The sequence below is a fragment of the Anoplopoma fimbria genome, chromosome 15 (assembly GCF_027596085.1).
Source record: "Anoplopoma fimbria isolate UVic2021 breed Golden Eagle Sablefish chromosome 15, Afim_UVic_2022, whole genome shotgun sequence".
In the NCBI taxonomy this organism is placed as follows: Eukaryota; Metazoa; Chordata; class Actinopteri; order Perciformes; family Anoplopomatidae; genus Anoplopoma; species Anoplopoma fimbria.
The window spans coordinates 19059822-19078586 of NC_072463.1; the positions used below are offsets into that span (position 1 = coordinate 19059822).

The 18765-nt window shown below is 46.6% G+C and overlaps 1 protein-coding gene across 1 annotated transcript in view; it reads left to right on the forward strand.

The window, feature by feature from the left end:
- The first annotated feature begins 2790 nt into the window (after positions 1-2790).
- Positions 2791-18765, forward strand: part of crim1 (cysteine rich transmembrane BMP regulator 1 (chordin-like)) — a 31887-nt gene continuing 15912 nt past the window's right edge. The window contains 4 exon segments of the mRNA XM_054613238.1: positions 2791-3088; positions 6787-6948; positions 7384-7557; positions 15312-15554. Of these exon segments, the coding sequence (XP_054469213.1) occupies positions 2791-3088; positions 6787-6948; positions 7384-7557; positions 15312-15554 (877 nt within the window).

The window sequence follows — 18765 nt, forward strand, 5'->3', positions numbered from 1 at the left end:
TGTCCTCTCGACATGCACTCAGCACTCCATATCACACTCCACATTCGGCCCCGTGCCACCCTCAGCCTTGTATAGCTGCTGCCGGTGAGCTCACCTCCAAACCATCACTCACCTCCAAACCATCACTCACACCCATCTACATCCCAGAAACACCTCCTCACCACCGACCTGACGCCTCCACAGCAGGCCTGTGTAAATTAGCTGCCTGTGGAGTGGATGGAATGGAAGCAACAGGGGCAGACGACAGAGAGAGGTCATCCGATCTCTGGAGCAGATCTCACACCTCGTGACCTCTGCGTCCTATGGAGCCAGGGATGATTATGGCAACCTGGACCTGGTTCCACAAGCCTGAATTACCATCATTGCACCACGGACTCCAATGTAGAAAACAGAAAAATACGGAGCCCCTCCTGCTGTATTTTCCATAATTTACACCCATGAACTTCTGTTGTAGCAGATCCTGCTCTGGCTTTAGTGAACATGACATTCAACAAATCTTATTAGCTTAGTTTGGGGCAACTTTGGCACCTGTTTGAATTAAAAACAAGGCATAAATGATGAATAATGACACTGTGCTGTTCGATGCCAGAACACCACAGTTTTTAAAATGACAAATTCATGCAACATTTGACACAGGGCATATGCTCAGAGTGAGTCTAATGAGGGTGTATTCTTGTTTGGTCCCAGTTATTGTATCGTTGATTGCTTCCCCGCTGCCCAACTGAGAGAAAAATGCCCCCTTTGTGATCCCCCCAGTATTTGCATATCTAATTACAAGTATAGATAGATAGAAAGAGGACCGCAAGGTGCTGTGTTGACCTTTCAATTGGCAAAAACAAACCTCTGGTCCATGATAGCAGCAGGATGCGGGGTCTCTGGGAGTAGCCAGCTGGCAAATAGGTCAGTGCAGCTGGGCCGCAATCTCTGCAAGTGAATGGAAACCGAGGCTCTCCAAGGTGCTGGTCTGATCTGTCGTCAACCAACAGTGGGTGTCCGGCCAGCGGTCAGCGGGTCGGCCCATTCGACAAGAGCTTTAAGGAGGGGATGGAGTGAGGGAGGGCGGAGGGAGAGCTGGAGGACAAGAGCCGAGTTGTGTTGCAAGGGGCTGATTATGCGTACTGCGGGGCTTGTTTCCTGGATGTTGTGTTTGTGTTGGAGCGGTTGGCTCCGGGCAGATGTTGCAAATGAAGGAGGTGCTGTTGTGTGTTGTGGTGAAAATCATCCTGGACGAAATCTGATTGGTGTTTGAAGAGGGAAATGTTTCTAAAATGTCCAACATTGGACTATTGTCACCCTTTTGATACATGATATCTATTATTGTGTCATTTACTTTCCAGTAATTCTTATTAGTTGCTCAGAGCTGGCAGCCAGCTTTGTGTAAAGCAGACCCAAGTGTTAACCATCACACTTGACTGGTTCTGAAGACTACACGATCTGTCACCGTGGGAAAAAAACAAAAAACTGTCTGCTCTGCTCTTGCTCACTTGTGCAGCAGAAAAGGGGGACAAACCGTGTTTTTATATGCTTTACGTTGCTTTCTCTAGGTCTTCAGTGTGTGTGGCACTGACACAATCAGCCTCCAGCTGTGCCCACTCTCCACACACACCATCCATCTGCCAATGCAAGCACACAAACACTGCTTCAACAAACAAGAGATGACCTTTTGACTCCGAAGCCACCTACATACACAACCGGACACCTACAAACACAACTAAGCACGCACTCATCCACACACTAGAGGTAAGGCTGTGGAATGATATACGGCCATGATAATGTTTGATCATGAGGCTCTGACAGAGTTTATGGCTGTATTGTTGAACAGAGATAGAGAACAATTAGGGGGTTGGTGACAAGAGCCGTGCTGTAAATGAACTCTGTGACACAAAATATATAATCTTATTGAGGGAGGGCGTATATAGACTGTATATTGTATTCTAATTGAATTGCCATCGGTTCATATATGCAACTTTAATGAGGTGAATTATAGTCTAACCGCCTTTATTGGTGTGTAGATTCATAATGTAATAATGTGACATAAAAACAAGGACTGAAAATTGAGTAATTCATGCTTCTCTTATGCGAAAACACTGCTGAATTATGTTTTTAAGTATTTAAAAACCCGTTTTTCAGACTAACAAATAGCTCGTATACGCAAAATTGCAGTGATTTCCAGAATATGACGCAAAAAAAAAAAGCAACTTGCATTCAAGCGCTAGCAGTTGCATCATTGCGCAACACAAAGACGAGTTGCCGAGCCGGGGACACATCACTTCTAGTCCTCCCTCCTTTGGCTCCTTGTGACTGGTCGTTGCCTGTGTCAGTCAATGGGAGGGGTGCACCGCTAATTTCTACATGCCTGTATGACAGTTTAAGAGTCAGATTGCGTTCTCGTACGTCGCTGTCAGCAGCAGCAGCAGCAGCAGCAGCAGAAAGCCTCACTGGACCTCCACAGCCTCGGTCTTGGATTTGTCCCTCAGATGAGACGCTGGAGCCGTGCGTCTACCTGCCCACACTGAACCTTTTGGATATTGGTGCCACTTAAAGCGCATCCGCTACACTTCAGTCTCGTGGTATTTTATATTTTTTGGGGGCTTTTTGAAGTGTGTTAAATCCACGCACCCGAGATAAGCCGCATCACAAAACTTTTAAGGAAGACTTTTTGCAACTTTGTAGTGCGCGTCGCGGTGACTTCATGTGGTTCCTCATCTGACCGAGGCGAACTATTTCTCCGGGAAACTTAACGGGAGGCTTTCTTTTTTTCCATTTTTTTTATTTTATTTTTTATAAAACATGTTCAGCAAGTGCTCCGTTGTGTTATTGAATGTCCTCTTTCTGGTGAGTGCGCTCACGGCTCAAGAGTGCACGCCGTGTAGCCTCCGCACTTGTCCCGTCAAAGCCCCACACGGCTGCGAGGGTGGCCGGACCTCAGCCAGGGATCCGTGCGGATGCTGCGACCAGTGCGCCCGGCTGGAGTGGGAGCCCTGCGGCGGACGGGACTGGGCGCACGGCTACTGCGCCCTGGGGCTGTCCTGCGCCTCTGTTAACAGAACAGGAGCAGCCGTAATCCCTGAAACTGGAGTATGTAAAGGTGGGTAGTGTCATTTAAAAAAAAAAAATCATATAACTTGAGGCAGTATTGAAAGAGTAAATGAGCTGCTGAGGTCTTTAACGGCGCAATAAAAGAGCTGTAGGTGTCCTTTAAGCGGCTTGAAGGCATCACTATTCAAATGTCAGTTGAGTCCTGACTGCAGGGACTGTGTCAGTGTTTACCTCGTCTCTCTGGCTGCCTGGAGCAGCTCCCCAGGTCCGAGGGGCTCTTGACTGCCAGGAGAGGAGCCATGTTCAACTGCTCTTTCTCCTCCTCAAAGCTTCATTCACTCTCTGCTCACAGCCAGGACAATAGGTCTGGAAGCAGTGATTTGGCACTAGGTGACACTTCAGCTTCAGTAGGCTCTGTTCTCTTTGCTTTACAACTCAAAGAGACATGCATTAAAATGCAATGAATTGAAATAAGACAAACATTATTGTTTGAATTAGTGTGAATTATGGGATTACCCATGGAATGACCAACAGGTCGTCCAGATTGTCCATTAAAGGTGGACGCTGTTTAATTATAAGCTGCCCCTTTCTTGTCTGTATTTATTACCAGCAGCGCCGTTGCAAAAGTCTTCTGCAGATTTTCATTTGCAATCTTGTGAATCCAGAGTGTTGCTCTGATCCGTTTCTGCCAAGCAGCGACTTTCTGAACATCAAAGTAATGTGTAGGGTGTCAGGTTCCTCACGGTGAGTAGAGTAAGTAGCAATGGCCTTCCCCTGAGGAACAAATAATCCACCCACCCACCTGCACTTTGTCCAGCCTGTTTTATGGATGATTGAAATGGACTGACGGGACTGTAGGAGAGAGTAAGCAGCTCTCAGTGGGTGTCTGGATGGCCTGACCCTGCCCTCTCACCATCCCTCTGTGAGGTGGTCCAAGTCGGGGCTCCAGGAGGGTCTTCCAGGGGTCCCAAGCCCCGAGGCCATCCCTGGAGACGCTGCTGCTGATTGTACCTCGTGCACAGGTTTGGCTGGCGCCTGGAGGACAGCTCCTCGGCAAATTAACAGCTTTGGAGCGAGTGGGAGACCTAATGGCTCCTCTGATTGAGTGGTGCCTCTTCTGGTCCTCTGGCTTCAGGGGCCTCGGAGCACGCTGCTGACCCCTAAATCAGACACACGCACACACACCAATCTCAATATCCTAGAGGGTCTATAGGTGGGGGTAAATCAACACCTCCCGTTGTGTTTTAAGGGGCCACAGTAGGCAGGCTGCTGGAAGCTGATCCCAGATTTCCCTCTTCAAGCTGCAAGGGTCTTAAAGTGATTAGACTCGCAATCAGGAGTAGGGGGTAAATGTTTCCGCTTTATGATCCCCTGCTTTTCTGCTCACAGTTTTGATTTTCTGGGTGGTCGGGATCTGTTAGTGTGGAGACGCAACAACCTGTGACAGGTGACATATTGCATATTATATAAAGAGCATACCTTGGTAACGCATCATCACCGAGTTTAAAAACTTTTTGTTGGAAAGATTGGAACAACTTGCTGGAGCTTTCATGATGAACTTTTCAGGGCTCCTGTGGTCAAGGTTGAACTGCGACAGTCATTGAGCGTGTTTTTTCCAGACCTGGAAATATAATGTAAGATAGTCGTATCTATAAAAGTATGTGGGCTAGAGATAAACTGTTCACTGTTAAAGTGTTTAAATCCAGGTGTTGCTTCCATTTATTAAGAATTTGGAATCTGGCTCCTAAACACTGAAAAAGTAAATCAAATCTCGCAGCTTCAGGCTGTAGGACGAGTCTGTCAGGCGTACACAGCCACCTGCTCTGGGGAAAAGCATTTGGGCCTATCAACTTCTCATGTTTGCTTCAGCGGTCTGTCTGTTCTGGCGAGGTGGAATGGTTCAGTCTTTGTAGCTAAATTATTTGATTTGATGCTCTCATTGTATTCTCATCGTCTGTCCTCCCACGCAAGTTTCAACCAGCTCCAAAAGGCACTTAGCATTCCACGTAACAGAATGTCTATCTTACATGGACGAACTGTCCACTCGCGTGCCTTCTATTTCTCCCTTCCTCTGGTATTATCTAATGTTTCAAAGACTTCCTTTTTAGCTCACTATCAGCCAGAGGGCCTCTAGAGGTCAGCTTTCTCATCCTGGCCCTGGATGCCAAGACAAGCAGTCTCGGCGGCTGAGAGAGGAATCCCCTTGGGATGCAGCCATAGACCTTGGCCAGAGTCATGCCAGGCCAGATAATAGATAGCCTGGCCAGACCAGACCAGGGTCAGGCCAAAGGGGTGGGTGGGGGCTAGGCTGAGGGTCAAGCATAACATGAGTTAATAAGACAATGTCTTTAGTGTTCAGCCTTTTAGTCAGTGTTTTGACTTCTATCTAATTTTCTACATGCCAGATTTAGCACTCCACACAGACAGGCCCCCCTGCCACCAGCACCTCAAATGAAAATACCCTCCCAGGCACAGGAAAGCCTCGGGATGGAAAAAATGTGTAACTGAGTATCATTTAAAGGTGAAAAGGAAATCACAGGGAAAGTTTTGGTGTGGTTTATTCAAAAGGCTGCTTGTGCTTTGCCAGTCTGGTTGGCCGTCTGGGAGAGCTATTAACAGCACAGGCTGGCTAAAGGTAGTGTTACCTTTACTATAGAGCTCGTGAGCATCACCAATGAGTCCTGCACAAAAGCCAACCTCAACTTGGGGAAACAGTTTGCTTTCTTCTACAGTCACATTGAAAGAGTCCTACTTTATTTTTATCTAGTGGAACGTCTATTTTAAAATATTATGGATACACATTTGTGTTGTTTTATGATTTACAGAATTTAAAAGCAAAGCCAAGGAATTCCATTTATTTCCTGTTACTGTGAGTCATTGTGTTATTGTTTCTCTGGATCCTAACTGAAAATGAAACCTATTTTCGTTTTAAGAGGCTTTATTTCAGGGCAGGATTGCTACAGTAGTCGGATAAATATACCATGAGGTGCTCGTGTTTATATTGGATCATTAAACCTATTCACCGGACCGTTTCCTCTGCTGGTGGTGTGTAGAGAAGAAAGCCAGAGTATTATGATAAGCTCCGATCACGCTTCCACACTGTTGATTGAGGCCTGGGAGCTAAATGCTTGGCAAGGGGTTACTCCGGGTTACAGTTTGTCTCATCCTGTTTACTCTGCTGCCACTCTTAGTGGGATTTGACAACTGTGAAGGAGGGTGATTTGGGGATACAAATATGCGTTTATTCATGCATGCATGGGAAAGGAACACTATGGGCAACGTGTATGTTAAGACACATTACTCCCTCGAACATTCCTTTCTATGTTGAAGTCTGGTCCAAGTTGGGCAAAGCCTCAAGGTGCCTCATATCGCTAGGCCAAGGAACAATATGTTGTGCAAGTGGCCTTGGTGCAGAAGAGGCGTTCCAGCAGCCAGCAGAGATTGAAACCCTGGGAGGGCCCCATGCTGTGGAACAAAAGCAAACAAATGGGCTCAATGGCTGAAGTAGCGTGGCACGACGAGGAGGGATGGCAGCCCAGAAATACACTAGTCACTTCAGCAATGGTGGTGCCAGGGCAATGTGTCGCAACCAAAGCTGCAAGCTGGCTAACCCCTTCCGCACTTTCAGGGAAAACAAATCTCAGTTCTTGGCATATTTTAGTTTGTGAAAACCAGTCCAAGTGAGAACTTCCCGATCTTCCCCTACCCTAATGTCCTCTGTCTGTCCCCCCCCCCTCCCCCTCACAGCTCTCCCTGAGCATCCAGAGGCAGGCCTGGAGGACGAGCGCTGTCCCCTGATGACAGGCTGCGACAAAGCTGGAGGTCAGTGCGTGTGCGATGCCCGTCACTCCTGCTTGGGCTCTTTCGCCTTCCCAGACCAGGAAACCTGCATGAAAACCAGCAAGTCAGGTGAGCCCTGTCTTCCCATCACACACGTATGTTGAAACACCAATGCATGTGCGCACACACACACACACACACACACACACACACACACACACACACACACACACACACACACACACACACACACACACACACACACACACACACACACACACACACACACACACACACACACACACACACACACACACACACACACACACACACAGAATCTGAGTCGGATTGAATATACTGTCCATTCAAAAGAGCTAATCCTTAACAGATGTGGCTCTGAGGTGACTAATGCTACTTACATATCATAGTGATGACACACATGCAAAGGCTTTGTGTAGTGGTCCCCCCCCTCACCCCTTGAGTGGTGCCATTGTCTGTGACTCATTGATGAGTGTGTGTGTGTGTGTGTGTGTGTGTGTGTGTGTGTCCACGGCTGGATTTCAGAGGGTCGAAGGCACGAGCACCGGGAAAGACACAGAGAGAAGTATGTGGGACCATCCAACCCGGCCTGCATGTTCTCTGGGTGTAACCTGACCGCCGAGGGCTGTGTGTGTGAGTCTCAGAGCTGCCACCACCACTTTGCCTACATCAACCGCAGCCAGTGCCAGGAAGCCGCAGGTAACCTTCAAATGACCTGCAACTAAAACTGACAAACCACACCGGTAGCTTTCCTTCACTCGTTTAGTGTTGAAAATGTGCAAATTTATACCTGAGTCTGAAGTCTCTGCAACTACAAAGTTACTTTTCAACAGAATTGTATCATTCATAACCCATGCTAGGTTTAAACATTGATATAATGTATGCTACAGCTTTGCCCCTCTCTTGTACAAATCCCCACTCTGAGTGGAACACAAAATTCCTTACGTCTCAGCCCATTATGGGGGACAGGAAGCATATTGCCGGCGACCAATGGAAACCGCGTGACTCTAAATGTGGTCACCTTTCATATTAAGCAAAGGGTTCCTTTAAAGATCCAGTGCTTAAGACTGTGTGTGTGATTGTACAATTGTATCTACCTGAATATTAACATGGAGTCACTGGGAAAAGCTTAACAGGCACATAGCATGTAGCACTGCACTTCCCATGATACCATGCACAGTGGGAAAAGTAAAAAGGGGGAGAAGGTTGAGGGAAATAAAGAGAGAAATACAGATGTAATGAAAAGAAACAAGAAGAAAAGATAGAAGGTGTGATTCTGACTGACAGAGTAGCAAAACCAGGAAAAGTCTCAGAAAGATCAACAGAGTGTAAGATAGATGCTTGAAAAAAAAGATAATCCCTTGAATGAAGTATGAGAATACAAGATTGTGTGTTTACCTCCGCACCCTCCGTGATTGACACCTCTAAGTTAATTTTTTTATTGGCAGACAGTTTAGCTTCCTCATTTGGACTGTGAGGTGTCTGGTAGAGAGACAGGCGCAAAGTGGTGGCTGCCTTCTGACTGACACTTGCAAAATGAAAAAGGTCTGCCACTGAGTGAACTCACTGAACCTCTGTGTATGTTGGGTAAACCTCATCTTACTGAACAAGAAGGGAAATGGAAAACCTTCCTGAATCCTGAACAAAAATGGCCCTCTGTAGTGAACAGACTGAGTCCAAAGCATGTGACTGTGACGGTTTATATCTTCATGTTGCTCCCTTTTGAGATATTTGCTGACATTTCAGCTGCAGAACGGCTCTTAAGATAGACAAAACGTTGTCTGACAACGTGCCATGGACACATATTTGAGATTATTTAGTCTGCAAACAACACAGCGGTCGTTTCCACAACATTTACACTACAGCTGTGTGGATGTTCTCGGTCAGTATATCCCACAGGAAGTGTGTTCATCAAAACACGATATTGTTTAGACGTAGAATAATTGAAGTCTAGCGTTACAGTGAAAGATATACGGCTGGTTCTCCGTTTCGTAAGTCTCTCATCTACAAAGCCGACGGATGACAGTTTAAACTCACACCAGAGCAAAACTGTAAACAACATTTTTCAGCAGCTTATGAGTTCTCACTGCAACGCACCCCCGCCCTTCTGATGGCCCCTCATTAAGTAAGAGACCAGGATGTGTTTGTCTGTTATGTCTACAAGTATGCATGTGCATGTGGATAGATGCACACACGTGTATAGATATATATAAAATCACGTGTGTGTTCGTCTAGATGTTCCCGACGGAGATTTCCCCTCTAATAGTCACCAGCATGGGCATCCTCTGCCATCAGACTGGGACTCTGTGGTTGGGATCTTATTCGCACAGTCCTGGTGGATTCCATAGAGACTGCGTCCATCAACCACTCCTTGTCTTTAGACACAAGCAGTTATTAAGAAGTGTTAGCACGCCCTGCCAGTGTGTGACAGCAAATGTATCCCGTAAACCTTCTCCCGGGGCCCATAGAGGACCTTGAGTCTCAACACAGATTCTCCTCTCCAGTAAGCTCACACGTGGAAATGGTTTGTCCATTCACTTTCTCTCTGACTCACCCAGTGGTCTTGTTAGTTCACCCCTCCCCTGTGACACACTGTGATCTGTTAAAACTCAACATTTCCCCTCTGCTTCGCCACTGTTGGTGTTCAATCTCCTAATGTTGCCCCGTGTTGTTCCAGCGGGATCCCTGTTCTCTGCAGGTATTCAAGACGCTGATGTAATTTGGCTGCAAACGCTCAATCAGAAGCAACAGACGTAATACCCACATGTCAGGGAAAGAGGATGTGATAAGTACAAGAGACGGAGGGGGGGAGGGCAGACGCAGGAAGATAGGAAATCTCAACTGAGGCAGACCATTTTGTTGAGTTTTTTTTGTCAAGTAGAGGCCTCTGGGTCTTGGTAGGGTGGTGTTTGGTAATTTGACACTAGGATGGTTTACATATTTCATTTATGATAAGACTCCTAACTGCTATTTGGGAGGAATTCCCCTGCTGATGCTCACTGACGGAAAACAAGCAACGGAATTTTGGAAGTGTTTAGGTGATTCATACAACTGGCATCCCTTAATACTAACATTTGCTCAGAAATAGTGACCGTTGAAAACCCAATCAATGCAGAAGCAGTCAGTTTGTCTGCGTACTTGCCCTTGTGACAGCGGGGATAGAATAGAGTTAACTCCGTCCCTCACAGGCATATATATGGAAGTTCACGAGCGGTTCATCAGACGGGGAAGCGGTGCCCACTATGATCGCATGGCACAGACTGAGCTTGCTTCCACAAATCTCTCCCACCTATGCCACCTCCGTCTCTGCCCTTTTCAATGAACTGTTAGTTCTGCTTGGCTGCAGCCTCTTTGTGGCAGAGCTATTACTGGCCGAGCCAGACCGCCGCCGGCTGGCAGGGGCGCGAGACGTCTCAGCGCTGTGTATTTGTGTGCCGTCCGCAGATGCCGTGGCCCCACGTTGTACCCTGCAAGCACTCGTTTCCCAGTGTGTGCCTGTTTGTGTGTGTGTGGGTAGTGATTTCAAAGAGGAAACAAAACTCCTGTGTGGCGATTGAGACAAAGAACTTCCTTTAATGGCACGTTGTGATTGCTGTCTACCTCCTCACTACTCTATGGTCTGCGGTTAAACCAAACCAGCCAGGATTCAGCCAGCGGTAAAAGCCAAGACACACACACACACACACACACACACACACACACACACACACACACACACACACACACACACACACACACACACACACACACACACACACACACACACACACACACACACACACACACACACACACACACACACACACACCGTCGTCTCAGCCCATTCCTACATGTCCAGCTTTCAACCCTCACTCCATTCACTGAGTCATGTCCTAAAACCCCAGGCCCATTCCAACTGCTGCCTAAGTCAACTCTTTTAGTTCCCAGGCACATTTCATCAATCATCCGCCATTGTTTTCCCCTAAAGGGAACAAATCCATACAGCCAAATCCAGACATAACTCATCTGCCTCTTCCACAATTTATTCAACACCCCAGGTCTCCTATACATTTGCTACAGATTTGCATAGTTATGTTTTAAACTATAGTGTTGCCTGAGTGACAGTACATTGGACAACTGTTTAATTATGCCTCCCCAGTGTTTCCCAAGGGATTTTGTTAGACTATGGTGGGTGGACCTTGTACCTTCAATGGAGTCTCTTGTAATATGGTACATTTTACAATTAAATGCATCAATCTGGTAAACTTTGAGAGCAAAATGAAGAGGCTAGATCTATGAAAAACTAAATTTAGATTTATGTAACCTTATACCTCTAGTCCACTGCATCTCAGAAGGAAATATTATACTTTTAACTTCACTGAATTTATTTGAATATATTAGTTACTAGTTGTGCTACTTTGGTAGTGATGAACACATTAATGCAGTAATAATAATAATAATAATAATCCAATGATATAGGCCTACTGCAAATATACTATTGGAAATTGGCCATTCTGCTTAATAAATATACTTTAACTTTTTAGAGTGGGCGAGCGATGCTGTAAAGCTGACACAGCCAAAGTCCTGATCCACTTTCACTTTCTGTGCCAAACTAGAGCCAGTGAAGGAAATGCGCATGTAGAGAGCCAGCCAGCCCATCCGCTGAGCATTTTAAAAGGTTTTAAGTTCATTATGAAACAATGGCGGAGTTAAATAGACTTTGGCGGGCTGCCAGAGTCTAGGAAATGAATGGGAAAATATTGTGCCCAGTCTTTATGTTCAGTAACTTGGAGCAGAGTATGTTCACCCTTTCCATAAGCATTTTGTGCCTGATATAACACTTAAGCATGCCTACTGTCGATCAGTAAAGAACTGGCCCTTTAGCAAGATAAAGGTCCCTCATGCTCTCCGTCATTGGCCTAATCTTACGGCAAGGAAAGGGTGTGTTTCAATGGAATGTACACATGCTATGTACACTTGCTGTGCACACACACAAACACACGAAGAATCTATGTGCAAATGTGCACCTACATGTGGACATACTCATTACCTCACCCAAACATGCTCGCTCACAGCTGCAAGCAGTGTGGCTCAGGACCCTGAGATCACGTTTTTCATCTGCAAATATTTAGCCAAAGAGCGAGAGAGCAAGGCGTGCAGGCAGCAGATGCGGGCCTGCCGGCTGCTGCGGGCCTGCGGCCGTCTACCTCAAAACTTCTGACCATGGTGTGAAGTTCCCACCAAGTGTTTGAGCCTGGTGACCCTGTCGGTGCCTTTTGGCCTGGGCCCCCTCCCAGACCTGCTCCGCGGTCCTCACACAGACTCACACACGCCGATACACACCGTGAACAAAGCTGACTTTCTCAGCTGTAACTGCCGTGGGCACTGGGCCAGGCCCCAACAGCTTTACACGAGAGACGGACCTGATGTGTCCCTTTTTTTGCGGAGCAACTTTATAAAACCTGAGGACAGACCACAAACCCACGGAAAGCAGCTGGACTGAGACAGCTTTGTTCTCCACTGACTTGCTTCCAAAGTCAGTCGGTGAACAGAACTCACATTGTGCGCTTTTTTTTCCATGAGTAAACTCAGGCTGTCAGGCCTCCTCTGCCTGGCCGAGCCGCTCTGGTTCAAGGAAAGACTGCGCTCCTTGTACCCGGGCTTGAAGAGAAGAACAACCCATTTAGATAGGAGGTGTTTTTCTTTATTCAATAAGCTGCTGAGATGCCAGAAATATGCATTGTTAACAAAAGAGACCATTCTGTGGTAATGAAGCAATTTCCGTATCCCACCTCTTGCAGACCAGCGTCAGGTGTGTGTCTGTGTGTGTGTGTGTGTGTGTGTGTGTGTGTGTGTGTGTGTGTGTGTGTGTGTGTGTGTGTGTGTGTGTGTGTGTGTGTGTGTGTGTGTGTGTGTGTGTGTGTCTGTGTGTGTGTGTGACTGTTAATTGTTGCAGTTTGTGCATTCAGGTCGAAGGTTTTCCATTCTTTGCTTTACTATAGTCGTTCAAGAGCACATATTGCCTTATCTGCGGAGAGAATTGATGAAGCATACCAAAACAGGGCCTTTTGTGTTTGTGCAAGCTGGAGTATGGCCATCACTGTGATATGAAGATTGGTTGTGTGGTTGCTGACTCTCTAATTACAACCATTTATGCTCAGAGATAGAACACAAACAGCACAGGATAAAATCCATTTGCTGCTGACTTTTCCCATCCTCTTTGTCTGCCTATTGTGCTTCTGAATGTGCCAGCTAGAAAATTATATTAATTGGGCCTGCAAGGGCTGGACCATTTCCACGGATGGATACAATACTCATTTGAATGACAATGGTATGTCTGCCAGCTGCTTTTCCCAGCGCACTCTAACCCCAGTCATTATCACAACTGAAGGAGTAATCAGCCTTCTCTGGGACATACACAATACACAGAAAGTGTTTGTCGGAGCAGAACGTCGTGGAAGATCGTCCCAGGGCATTTTCTTTGGCTTCAATCAGTGTGAGGTTTTCATATGCAAAACCAGTCTTCAACTGAGCAGCAGCAGACTTCGTTAGACTTTATTGGAAGTAAAACATTCACCAATCAGCGCTTCCAGCTGAAGTTTATTTAACTCCTGCCTAGGAATTAGGCCAAAACACGTTAGAAGGGTTTTAACCTCCCTTAATTCAGGGGTTTTCCCTTCATTTTCTATGAGACTATTCAGCTAAAAGGTTTATCAATGAGAGCTTTGTGGCGGCCCTCACTGTTCCCAGGTTGCACGAGTAAACAGTACAGTACAGATACCTCACACTACTGCTCTATTTATCTGGAGCCAGAAAAATTCAACGTTTCCCCTATCCTCAATTTCATCAGTCAGAAATGTTAGCCCCACCCACCAAAGTACAGCAGTCACAGTCATACAGCCCCTCTCCTCCATGTTTATTCTAGGTCGGGTATGCATCAAACAGCTACTTAACCGAAATGTCGGCAGAGCATCAGGTCTTAAAGAGCTGGAATGGTAGACAATATTGCACAGTATGATTCAGAGGTCTGGCTCTGGAGTTGAGGAGTGGCAGACTAGAACCAGTATCAGGGGATCAGTAGTCTGGACCCCGAACTGCTCGACGGTTCAGTTTCCCCACATCTTGTGGCAAATCACAGAGGGATCGACTTACAGGTCTTCAAATGTCAGGGATGAGGTACATCCTCCGAGAGACTCATGTTGCACTGTGGAGCCAGGGCCGGTCTGGGAAGACCATCAAGAAAACTCTGCTTCTGGAAACACTACCAAAACCCCAAGCGCTGTTATGCAACCTCAGCCTATGTCAGTCTTTCTCCTCAAAAACCATATGTATGCAAGGATTGTCAAGTATTCCTCATAACCAAGTCATAACAAACTTTCTAAGGCAGCCATATGTTGACACATTATCTTCTTTAAATGTCAGTGATGATTTAAACTAGATTTTCCTCTTTCTCATCCATAACTTCTGCACTAGTTAATGCTGCCGACTCTTAGCTGTCAAAGTGCAACCAAGTGTGTATTTACCATGTTTTCAGCAGGAGATCTAGGAAATTTGCTCAGTAATTGACAATTATAGGACAGGACGTGCATCTGCTCTTCCCAGTCCTTCTCTTCTGCCTGCACTGTATACATCACAGTGACACTGAGAACCAAAATAAACACATCCCTTTGGTTTGGGTAATCCAATCTTTGTAGGTAGCTACTGTTCTCATACAATGGCTGTACAGAGGGGCGCTCCACTTTTCTTTTCCTGAACCGGCTCCAAAATACACCCATGAGCCCCTTGCCCAGATTTACAGTACCCCCGCACCTCTTTCCCCTTTAACAAGGGGTATCAGAGCCATTATGTTGGCTCTGGCAAACGAAAAGACAAACACATCCTGGTATGCTAAGTGAAGGGGAGAGTCTAAGCTGGCAAGAAGAAAAGCTCTGTTGAAGGTTGGCCGGTATTAATGACTGGTTTTAGAGCGTGAGAGGCTGTTTGGATTGCGAGCCTGGCTGGGTGGGATCAGGGGCCCGTAGACAGGATATGCACAGAGCCTTGTCGTGTCTAGAGCGCCGCTCTCACTCCTCTGACAGGATGCTGTGAAGCTGTCACGGGCTGAAGTAGGGATCTGATGACTGGGCACAGTTTGTGTTGGGTGACTGTGTGAACCCAGCCTTTAAACCGTAACACGAGTAGCGCTGTTCTAAAGTGGATCAACTGACACTACAAGGAGCCCTTACAACACACACACACACACACACACACACACACACACACGCACAGAAAAAACCCTCCCTCCTCTTGGAGAACAGTGTGGGGACTGTCAGAGCTTACAGCAGTTGAAGGTGGTGTTATGGAATTTCTTACAAAGAGAGACCAACTACTAAAAAAAAAATGCAAAAGTCATGTCCGTTCCTTTCACCATACCATATGCAACATACCCACCTGTATCCTCATTACAAACGTGCATCCGTGTCTCTGTGTTTCAGAGGAGCTGAGGTGTTCCGGGGTGATGTGTCCTGCTCTGCCGGTGCCATCCTGTCCTAAGGGCTCAGTCCTGACCAAGAGTTACACGCCCCCTGCTGGTTGCTGCCCCTCCATACTGCCCCAGTGCACTTGCGACCTCCATGCCTGCACCAAGCCCCAGTGCCAGAGCGGACAGCGCGCCGTGCCGCTCAGCCAGGCCAGCGGCCAGCCAGGAGACTGCTGTGATGTCTTCGAGTGCCAGAAAGGTGATTTCACTGAACTGCACAATCTGCTCTCTAAATTGGCCTCCCACTGGGGGTAGCAATGGCACAGTCGGTGTGAGATTCATCGCCTTTGAGGAAGCAATTATTTTTCCTTTAGAGTAAGGCTTTCCTCCCTGCTGACCTAATGTCCACAGATGAAAAGGAAAGTTGCTGATTGGATAATTACTGTTGGGCTGTTTATCGGGGCTGGGCAACTGCCCGCCAGGGTGAAGACCATGGTTCAAAGACATTTTTGCAGGGGTGTATCCACAATATTTCTATTGCCTGAAGGGGTATTAAATATAATGGGTCTTTTAAAGTAGACTGCTGGTCTGAAATACACTCTTGTACCATTTTCTCACCTGGAGGGAAAGAGACAAGAAATGCAGAAGAGAGGCGAGAGAGAGAGCAGATGTGGAGCACGAATAGAGGGCCCTCAGCGCTCTCTAACGTGGCCCAGAGGCAGCCAGGAGAGTCAGGAAGGCAGGGAGGGGACCTGTGGTATTGGTCTGTTTACTCTGCGCTCCCAACAAATATTCGCTGTTTTACCAACAGAACAAATTCCCATTCTGGCCCCTCCACATGCATAAATGAGTGCCGTGTCCCGGAATTAATGGACTTAACGAGCCCAGTGACCAGAAAAGTGCTTAGGCTACGAATTTGCTCAACAGAAGTGCAGTGTCAAAGGGTTCCTGTCTGGTCACACGTCCGAAGGGAAAAGGTTCAACAGTTCATTGATGGGAATGCTTTTTATGTGCTCCAGTCTGCCAGTGGGGAGGGTAATCGAGTCCGGCAGGCCAGCGGGGGCTGAATGGCAGCCGTGGGGGCGCTGGGATCAGTGTTTTGATAACAAGTGTCTGCTGCTCTTTGGGCCTGGGGCTTGATGCCTTTTGTGCTGCCCCTACCGTCCGTTAGGCCTGCATGACTGCGCGCCGTGTCAGAAAGCTCCACAGACCGGGACGTGGCCGAGGACACAACTGGGCCCCCTGGTCATCACCTAAGTCCTGCATTGGCCCCCAAAGCACTGGTTATAAATAGTGTATTTTATGCATATTAAGTCTGCGGTGCTTTCAAATACCGTACGTATCCGCTAATGGAACACCCTTTAACACGACCTCCATTGTCTACCCGGTCAGGCTTGGCCTGATTAACTTGTTTCCATTGCCCACTTGGCCGATGATAGACTCTTTTTTCCCCCACTGTTGGCTGGAGAATCGCTGTATCTGAGTGGCAGACCAAACCTGGCAGCACCGACCTGACCTGACGTCATCTGATGTTACAGATGATAGTGTTCGGTTCTGTTTAGCCGTTGCTTGCTGTTTATCAACACTTAGCTGGCACATATTCTGCATATGTCCCCTGTGGTGAGCCCTGGATGCCGAGTAGGTTCTGGAGGACTGCACATGTTCTTTTGAGATTTACGCCAGTGTTGAGCAATAAGGCTGAGATTACCACACTGAGGTTCTCAGGGGGATCAGCTTGAGTTTGTGCAAAACACTTTGTCCTCAAACATTGATGAGTGGTTGTTTTGGTGAAGTTAAACTTGTATTTCTACATTGTCATTGATATTCTTAGCTGCTACGAAGTAGATTTTAATAACTCCCATCATTATTGTTTTCTGGGAAAGGCCCCGTTTTCCACTGTGGTTTTGCTTCATTCTGCTTTAAACCGTCCGAGAAGTGCCTGTATGACAGTCCGTCATGAAAGATTTAGACAAGCTTCGGGTTAATGTTTAATGGCCCCATCCATCTCCACATCCAACCCTCACCTCAATTTAAAGAAGACTGAACATCACAAAGCATGACTGGAATTTATACTCTGTGCCGCAAGTTGTTTTAGGGATTACCATTAACAAACACTGCGGAAATCACATGTGAGCATCCCCTCATGTGACTTCCTCTTGCCTCTGTGAGCGTTAAAACACGTTGCCCCGCCCTTTGATTTCGGGCAGCTGAAGTGCTTATTGCATTTTCTCTGCTTGGTTTTACTGCACGCAAAGCAGGACGGCAGGAATACTGAGAGAGAAACAGGAAAAGAAAGAGGATAAATGATCAACAAATCTCCCAGCTCTACTTTAAACCTAGTTGGCCCACCTGCTTTGAATCAGAGTGTAGTGCATGTTGTCGGTAGACATGGGGTCATCGGTACAGACGCTATAAGCCTGCACTCAAAAGGTATGGCGTACAGATGCCGCCGTAACCTTGGCGTCTCATTAATAGAAACTGCTGGCCCCACATCTGCGCAATGCATTTACTTGCCTAACTCTGTGCGTCTGGAGACTTTCTTACATAACCACATTGCCTCATTCTCCTAATGTTGGAGAGGGTTTGATGAAAAGTTGCTGTGTGGTTTGTCGAGACCTTCGATTGTTGAGTCACCAAACCACTGTGACTTATTCGACTGTGTAATCTAGTATTACCGTTGAGATGTCATGCTACTTTGGCTACAAAACTACTTAACCATGTCATTTTCATTTTGTGGAAATGTAGGTTGTTATTATAGATATTATGCATACAGACATTTATGTACAGATTCAGTCTTTAAGGGGCCAAGGGTGCAAAGAGCTGGTTTTCTTGTACGTATTCTGGTCTTTACTGGGCCTGTTTGTACACAATACCAGACCTTGGTTTTCCAACAGCGTTGTAACTAAGATCATTTTATTTCATAGTAGAGGGAACACAGCAGAAAGAGGTTCTAAGTGCTTGGATGCTTTTAGGAAAGGCTGGCAAGAGCAATGATTCACTCCACCTGCCACCAGCACGCTGAGCCCAGATTCTGCCAAAGCCTCAGACCCACTACTGTTTTCTTTTACTCACCACTGCAAGAGTTTGACGCCTTTTCAGCACTAGATAGATCCCTGTGAAATTCCTCCTCATTGACTTGGCTTGCTTCATTGTCTGATAAATGCCATTCCACCCCACAGGCTTAAGCCATCAGAGTCTGCCTCAGCACCATTTGGTTCAGATAAACATTTCCATCAATAGCAGAAAATGAATAGATGTGATATGAATGTTTAATTGATTGTATACAGTGGTGATAGTCTCTCATTGATCAAACTTGACATTTGTGATTTAAAAACTGCATGTTTCAGACATATAGTCATGAGGAGAAAAACCTTGTGTTAATCTTTGCACAATGCCCTATTCTTCATCTGCAGAGTGGATTGTGTTATACATTATTGGAAATTCTTAATAAGGAAGAACTCCTTGAGATG